The sequence below is a fragment of the Aquarana catesbeiana genome, linkage group LG07, assembly GCF_042186555.1.
Source record: "Aquarana catesbeiana isolate 2022-GZ linkage group LG07, ASM4218655v1, whole genome shotgun sequence".
Classification (NCBI taxonomy): domain Eukaryota; kingdom Metazoa; phylum Chordata; class Amphibia; order Anura; family Ranidae; genus Aquarana; species Aquarana catesbeiana.
Window position 1 is genome coordinate 342,293,202 of NC_133330.1, and position 8,428 is coordinate 342,301,629.

General features: G+C 51.7%; 1 protein-coding gene across 1 annotated transcript in view; it reads right to left on the bottom strand.

Annotated features, from left to right (window-relative positions):
* Positions 1-2,901: 2,901 nt before the first annotated feature.
* RAD54L (RAD54 like) overlaps positions 2,902-8,428 on the bottom strand; it is a 7,984-nt gene continuing 2,457 nt past the window's right edge. Inside the window, 10 exon segments of the mRNA XM_073592089.1 lie at positions 2,902-3,889; positions 4,378-4,541; positions 5,484-5,663; positions 6,133-6,211; positions 6,476-6,599; positions 6,903-6,938; positions 6,941-7,012; positions 7,676-7,806; positions 8,239-8,293; positions 8,296-8,312. Coding sequence (XP_073448190.1) covers positions 3,688-3,889; positions 4,378-4,541; positions 5,484-5,663; positions 6,133-6,211; positions 6,476-6,599; positions 6,903-6,938; positions 6,941-7,012; positions 7,676-7,806; positions 8,239-8,293; positions 8,296-8,312 — 1,060 coding nt within the window. The 3' untranslated portion in view covers positions 2,902-3,687.

Genomic DNA, 8,428 nt, shown 5'->3' on the forward strand with positions numbered 1-8,428 from the left:
CAAGTAGAACCTACAAAAAAAAAAAAAACAGGTGGGCCAATACATTCACAATAGGGAAGACACAGCCTGAACTGGAAAGGATAATCCCCACAGAGGGACAAGGACAGGATAAAGAAAACCTAACACAAAGGATGGGTCCAGGAAAACAACCAGCCAGTCCCCATGGGGTCATCACTATCCTATGACCAAAGAAGGTTGCCAAGCAAGGTAAACTGGGGAACGTACAGTATAGTACATCATAACCCGTAAGGGTAGGAGCAGACTCTTGAGCCCACTAGATAATTCAGGGGTTTGATCCTAGGGCATTGATGTTATGAAAGGAAGAGACAACATCTCAAGAGTAGACAAGAAGGAAGCACTAGGCCATAGCCCCAGAGAGGTGAGATGGGTTACGCAGAATAAAAAAAGAGGCTAAATGTCCTCTCTGATACCCCTAGGGGAGTCCGGGGCCTTCAAAAGAAAATCATACAAGTCCTGTCTACCCCTTAGGGGTCAACATGCTCAGCATCATTCAGTGCATGGTTCCATTGACTTAAGCGTTTGCAGAAGGAACTTCCACTTCTGCCCAAGGAATACTCAGTTCCTTTCATATTGAGGGACCCCACCTTGACCTGTGAGATCAGCCTGCAGTCCCGGGGGTTTGGTTACTTCAGCAAGTTGAACCAGAGAGCTCGGCACATCTGTACAGACATTTGACCCATGCAGAACATGAAACAAGCAATCGCAACTCAAGCATAAAGCTCCAGCCATTCCCTTCATGTGTTCTATGATGCGAGAGTCCCAGCTTTGGAGAGATCCCTCTGAGGGAACTAACCTACTATGACTGTTTGGCAGGTTTTGCTCACGGCTGATACAGAGGGCAGAACCAACTAGCTCATAGTTAGTCTGGCTGAAAAAAGACACAAGTCCATCTAGTTCAACCAATAGCTCAGACTGGGATTTGAGGAGGGTTCTGTCAGTTAAATATTTCATCATAGGCAAACCTTTAACCCGATTGGTGGTCTTCTTAGATTGTACACTGATTGACCAATAGTAGGAAGAATCCACCATCGAATGAGTTTCCTCTCAAACGTGAACAATTCCAGCATGCAGTCAGGCAGGGGCCCAGGCCCCCTAAGGGTCCTTCTAGCCAACAGAGGAATGCCTCAAATAGCATTTGTAAAGAGAAGGTCTTGGCAGCTGTAAGAGCCCTAAAGACCCAAAGCTGGAGCCAGGAGCCTGATCCTCCAATTGCGGAATGAACGTTCCGCATCAATAAGATCTGACGCAATCCAATGTAAATCAGAAGTGGTGGGAGGAGGCTGCGTTGCCTCAAAAACAGAAGTGGACTGAATATGACTCAGGGACTGGTGGTCTGGCCTGATCCAAGGCCTCTGGAGGGTGAGGAGTAGACTTCATAGGATGGCGTTAGAGAGCAATGAGTCTCTTTGTGGTCAATGTGTGCATAGACTTGAGCCTACCTGGTCAGAAAGCCCTGCATGGAGGTCCCTGAGGACAGAGTCGAGAACCCATCCCGTCCCATCGGAGTAGATCCTATGACTATGAAGGGTAAAGAGCCAACCTTCACCCCTTTCTATTACAGACATGAGTTCTATATTACAACAGCAAGTTCCTTCACAAGATACCAAGTAGAAACCACCAAACCTGCTGGGGGAGTATGAGGTGGGGGGGTCACTGCAGCAGTGGGACTGTCGTGTTTTTTTGCAGGCATGTAGTAGGGTTGCCACTTTTTCTTCAAGCCAAACCCGAACACTTAAGCGGTTCACAGTAAAAGAAATTGTTTTAGTATACACTATAGGATTGTAACAGACCAGGGACACCTTAGGCCCAAACTGCAAAGCAAGGCCTCAATTTCTCACATATCTGAGCAGCCCGACTGAGGTGACAGTGAGGGCTGTTACAGCGAGCCTTCAGAGACGGGGTCAGACCAAGGGTTGTGCCACGGCAAATCTTCAGAGACGGGGTCAGACCCGGGGCCGTGCCATGGCGAGTCTTCAGAGACGGTGTCAGACCTGGGGCCGTGTCACAGCGAGCCTTCAGAGACGGGGTCAGAAATGGGGCTGTGCCACAGCGAGCCTTCAGAGACGGGGGTCAGACCCGAGGCCGTGTCACAGTGAATCTTCAGAGACGAGGGTCAGACCCGGGGCCGTGTCACAGTGAATCTTCAGAGACGAGGGTCAGACCCGGGGCCGTGTCACAGTGAATCTTCAGAGATGGGGTCAGAAATGGGGCCGTGCCACAGCGAGCCTTCAGAGACGAGGGTCAGACCCGGGGCCGTGTCACAGTGAGTCTTCAGAGATGGGGTCAGAAATGGGGCCGTGTCACAGCGAGCCTTCAGTGACGAGGGTCAGACCTGGGGCCGTGTCATGGTGAGTCTTCAGAGATGAGGGTCAGACCTGGGGCTGTGTCACAGTGAGTCTTCAGAGATGAGGGTCAGAAATGGGGCCGTGTCACAGCGAGCCTTCAGAGACGAGGGTCAGACATGGGGCCGTGTCATGGTGAGTCTTCAGAGACGAGGGTCAGACCTGGGGCTGTGTCACAGCTCTGGACCCAGAAAGTGCACCACTGCTAACTCTACCAGCACACTTGGGTCTGGAAAGCTAGCCCTGCATGTCCAGTCCAGTGAGGTCCAGGTGTGGCCTCCAACGCTAGGCTGCAGAATCGCAGATCCTGCAATATAGAGACCAGCTCAGCTCTCTGAGACTGACATCTCGGTCCAGGAAGTAGATGGTGACCCAAGATGATGCCTGAACAAAGATGACGCTGTCCTTCTGGAGAGAAACGCAGATTATGTTCATCATCAGGGGGAATAAATACCTCAACGGGTCTCACCGACACATCTCGCAGCATGCCGCACAAAATATATGCGATGACAGGTTCACTTTAAGGACAAATACACACTGAATTTTTATTTTTTATTATTCAGATTATTATACAGAAAACCTTCCATAGGAAGATGAAACATTTCCAAACGTAAACCAAACATTTCGTATTCTGCGCCCCTCCCCCGAGGGCGGACACCCTAGGGGTGGATTTAAGGAAAACAGGCCGCTGACTTTGTAGGGGAATCTCCCCCAGGTAGCAAAGAATACCCAATCAGGTTCAAGGGAAAAAAATAATAACATTTTTTGCTTGCGTGTAATTGGATGATGAAAGTCAGCAGAGCTTCCCTAACCCATTCACTAAGCGAATGGAATATTCCTGTGCAGTCAGCAGCCTATTTGCCTTCAGTAAATCCTCCTCGTTGTGTATCATACAAGAATGGAAAAAAAAAAAATCAATAAATAAGGTCTAATGTGACCACGGACAGACGCCTGGTGTCAGGACTTTCTATTCTCAGACCAGCGACCAGCGCTGACCCCAGGGACATTTCTTGGCTGTGTCCAGCAGGTGGCAGCAGAACACCGGTGAGATTTCTGGGCTGTGTCCAGCAGGTGGCAGCAGAACACCGGTGACATTTCTTCCAGCAGGTGGCAGCAGAACACCGGTGAGATTTCTGGGCTGTGTCCAGCAGGGGGTAGTGGATTGTGGCTCCACGCTCTCCCGTCCTCTGATGCGCAGCCATTATCCCATGACAGTGAAACCTTTTTGGATTCCGGGAAAGGTCCCCCCTGAGGCACCCCAGTTCCTGCCCCTCCAGTCCCCAGCAGGGGCACCCCAGTCTCGCCCTTCCATCCACTGGCAGCCCTATACCACCCCCCTCTGCTCCTCATGTGAGCGATGGTGAAACGTGAATGTTACGGCGGCATCCCATGCCGCCACCAGGACGGTATCCTGCAGGCCACGCTTGTCTGCGCAGTGATTCCACTGAGATAAGTCTGAGGTGCAGTCCGTGCCATCGGGGGGCGGCCGTACCTGGCGTCCGTTCACACAGCGGCGACACCGGAACCTGCATCAACCAATCAGAAAAAAAAAAAAAATTCTGAGAACACCAAATATATGAAGACATAAACCACACAAATAACCATTTTCCCAATTAAGGAGAACCTGTCCTGGCCGCCAGTGCTGACCTCCTCCTGGAAATGCTGATTATCTGGCTGCCATACTCATCCTCTGGCCCTCTAATTCACTGACCCAGAAAGAAAGCCGATGAGTTTAGACTTCAATGGCCGCATGCTTGTCCCACTTCAGTAAATGAGAGGATCGGCCTAATAGACAGGAAACCAGCATTGCAGAAGCTTAGCGATGGCGACCTCCATACTTCTCCCAACTACCAGGATGGGTGTTGGGAGATACGAGTCCTCAAGGATACAAACACAAGAGACTACCCAGCAACCTCCCCCCCAAATAAAGTACAGAGTGACCCACCCCCTCTCTAGCTATATGAAGTACAGACTCCTCCCCCAGCTATAATAAGTAGCGTGACCCCAGGCTCACTTGTCATGCGTGTCGCTCGTCGTGTCCTCATTCAGTGTGAAGAGTTCCTTCAGTTCTCCGACAGAGAAATGTCTCTCTACGTCCTGCTCCTCGTCCACCACGCAGCTACTCAAAGCTTTCTTGTGTGCCTGACGCTGGAAGATCTTCTCCTCGATGGTTCCCGTCTGAAAGAGAAGACAAGCAGAGTGTAGGTGGAGGATGAAGATCTTCAACCACCTTGCTCCCACCCCCCCTCCATTATCGGCTCAAGTCACAAGGATAGTCATGTGTCTGGAATTTCTAAATCTCATTGAAAATAACTGACACTATAAGGGTCCTCCTCCTGGTGTAATCTCATTGGACTGAAAATAACCGACACTTTTCAATAAGGGTCCTCCTCCTGGTGTGTCAGCTTTGTAAAAAAAAAAAAAAATGGGAGTTTTGCACTTCCTGTAGATTCCTGTTCTGAGTCAATGGAGGGACATAAGACTTCAGATGCAGTCGGGTTAATACTGCCGCCTACAGGAGGAAAGGACATTGGCAAACAGAAGTTATATGCCAGCCCCTGTATTGTCTACCCAGCATGCCTCCGTTTGTAGCAAGCAGCACCAAGAGAATGATAAGTGGAGCGGGAGGGGGACTGGTGTCCCTCAGTGGACTTCAAGAAAATTTGGATTTGTGGTTGACCTGGGGTGGGGGGCGGAGATGGTGGGATCTCTGTGTCCTGGGATGGATTCCAAGAAAAGGTAAACCCAAAATTCTCAGTTCTTCAATAACACAGTAACTAGGTCAATACACCCAACATTCACCAAATGGCAAACCTGGAAAGCTCCTCCTCCAGAAGGTTGCAAACTTGGCAAGCTCTTCCTCTAGTAGTGGGACAAACCTGGCAAGCTCCTTCTCCATGCTTTGTAATAAATCAGATACTGACAGTGTAGTCACCATCAAACAAACACCATCTGGAAAACTGTCTGCTGACCCCCTCTGTGGGGCCCTCAGGACCTCTCCGTCATGGTGCTGGCACCCAGCCTTCTGCCACCCCAACTACTATGTACCCCCTCAGAATCAGCTCCACCCACATATCCCTACAGTCCCCCCACAGTTCGATATGAAGGAGAGACAATCACCGAGAGCAGCCGGTAGATGTAACAGGTCTTCTTCTGCCCGTCCCGCCACACACGCGCCATGGCCTGCTCGTCATTAGCCGGGTTCCAGTCCGGGTCAAACATGACCAATCGATTGGCTCCGATGAGATTCAGACCGCAACCTCCGGCTTTACTGCTGAGCATAAAGATAAACTCCGGGCTCTGCAAGACAGAAAGGTGGGTGGAGAGGTTGGTTGAAATAGTGGGCGGAGGGGTGGTTGGAGAGGTGGATGGAGGGGGGGGGGGGGTGGGGGGGGGGGGGGGGGGGGGGGGGAGTGGTTGGCTGGAGAGGTCAGCAGAGAGGTTGGGTGGAGAGGTGGGCAGAGGGTTTGGGTAGAGGAGTGGGCGGAGAGATTGGGTGGAGAGGTTGGTTGGTTGGAGAGGTGGGTGAAGAAGTGGACGTAGAGGGTGGGTGGAGGAGTGGGCAGAGAGGTTGGTTGGTTGGAAGGGTGGATGGAGAAGTGGACGGAGAGAGTGGGTGGTTGGAGAGGTGGGAGGAGAGGTTGGTTAGAGGGGTGGGTGGACGGGTGGGCGGAGGGGTTGTTGAGGGAGGGGTGGAGAGGTGAGTGGAAAGGTGGGTGGGTGGGTGGGTGGGTGGAGGGAGGGGTGGAAAGGTGGGCGGAGTTCGTACCGAGGGACTGTTGAATTTCTCCACGATCTTGGCTCTCTTCTTTATGGACATGGTCCCATCTAGACGTACATAGAGATACCTGGAGGAGGAACATCACATGACACGTCTCATTCCTCCACAGGGGGCGCTATCATTGGAAGGAGAATGTATGGATGCGGGTGCGCCAGGCATGAAAAGTGCAGCATGTAGGACTATTCCTGGCACATCGCTGGGCGCCCCTTGACAATGGTGACTTCTCTGGGCGTCATCCTCATCCTCCCCATTCAAGTATAAAACTTCTGAATGTCAGATGAGGACATCCCCCCTCCCCCCATACTTGTACACAGACAGGTCCTCTTCTCACCTCCTGCTCCTGCACAGCTTCTCAAACAGGTCCAGGGTCTGGGTGTAGTTGGAGACAAGAACGACCTTATCAGTGCTGGAGCTCCGAGTCACAGCCAGGATGTAGTCCAGGACCAGCATCTTACCTGTAAGGACAGACATATCACAGTGTTCACCCTGAGCACAGCGCCCCCTACAGGGGATACCCCCACACAGCACTGCGCCCCCTACAGGGGATACCCCCACACAGCGCCCCTTACAGGGGATACCCCCACACAGCACAGCGCCCCCTACAGGGGAGACCACCACACAGCGCCCCTTACAGGGGATACCCCCACACAGCACAGCGCCCCCTACAGGGGAGACCACCACACCAGCACAGTGCCCCCTACAAGTAAACACCCAACATCAAGCACAGTGGCCTTTAAAGGGGAACCCCACACACATACCTGATAGCTGCGGCTCCACACACTTGGTGCTGTATCCTGGCGGAAGAGATCAGCTGCTCCCTGGAATCCTTCTTCCTCCTCCATACACTTGTCATAGATAAGAGCCGGATCTGGACAAAACACACAACTGTCACTTCTTCGTCACGAGAGGGGCAGAGACACAAACTACGGCAGGAAATCTCATCATTGTGGGAGGGGCAGAGACACAAACTACTGCAGGAAATCTCATCATTGTGGGAGGGGCAGAGACACAAACTACTGCAGGAAATCTCCCCATTGTGGGAGGGGCAGAGACACAAACTACTGCAGGGAAATCTCCCCATTGTGGGAGGGGCAGAGACACAAACTACTGCAAGAAATCACCCCATTGTGGGAGGGGCAGAGACACAAACTACTGCAGGAAATCTCCCCATTGTGGGAGGGGCAGAGACACAAACTACTGCAAGAAATCACCCCATTGTGGGAGGGGCAGAGACACAAACTACTGCAGGAAATCTCCCCATTGTGGGAGGGGCAGAGACACAAACTACTGCAAGAAATCACCCCATTGTGGGAGGAGCAGAGACACAAACTACTGCAGGAAATCTCCCCATTGTAGGAGGGGCAGAGACACAAACTACTGCAAGAAATCACCCCATTGTGGGAGGGGCAGAGACACAAACTACTGCAGGAAATCTCAGTATTAGTCTCAGTGATATAAAAGGCTTGCTGGTGATTGCTCCGTATATTTTAGTTTTGGGTGGAGTAGACCTCTGTATATAGTATATACTCACGATTGCACAGCTTCTTCAGTGAGGTGATGGAAGACAAGGAGGAAACGCTGATTTTGCCCTCATTCAGCTCCTCTGCAGGTTTCATTTGTTTTAGGAAGCGTTTGTAAAGTTCAGATTGCAGCGGAGTCAGCCTGGAATACAGAAAGACTTCTAGAAACCTGACAGCCAATCAGAATGCTTTGCAGCTCTAGGAACCTGCCGCAGCCAATGAGACGCTTGTCAGACAAGACAGATTGCTCCCACAGACAATTGTTGGGGATCTCTGATCTGTATGATGAGATTCATCGGAAGTTATAGACACATGCAGAGTGTGCGGCCCGGGGCGGGTCACCCCTATAAAGCTGGGTTGCTCTACGCCCTTCTAGGGGAGGAGCTCCCGGGCCGGCAACTCTTTACTGCTTTGTTTGGAACAATAAAGTGTCAGCATTGGAACTTTCCTGACTGCAGCCGGCTTTTCCTCTTTCCTGGACTCACCTGGAGTTTGCCGGAGAGCGATTCATGTCTATCAATATAGAAGTATCAGAGAACCTTCCAGAGGAAATGAAATCCGTCCCGACACTTACCTGCAGCACACAACCTGCTCAATCTTCACCGGCAGATACTTGGAGAGAATGTCGACGTCCTTCTAATGAGACACCTGCAAACCAGAGACAATCATCTGAGAGTGGCACACCGAGACCCCCAAAACATGGCCGAAACCAGCCGCCCCGCGCCCCCACTTCATACAGCCATGGCCCCCCCGCCAAACCCCAT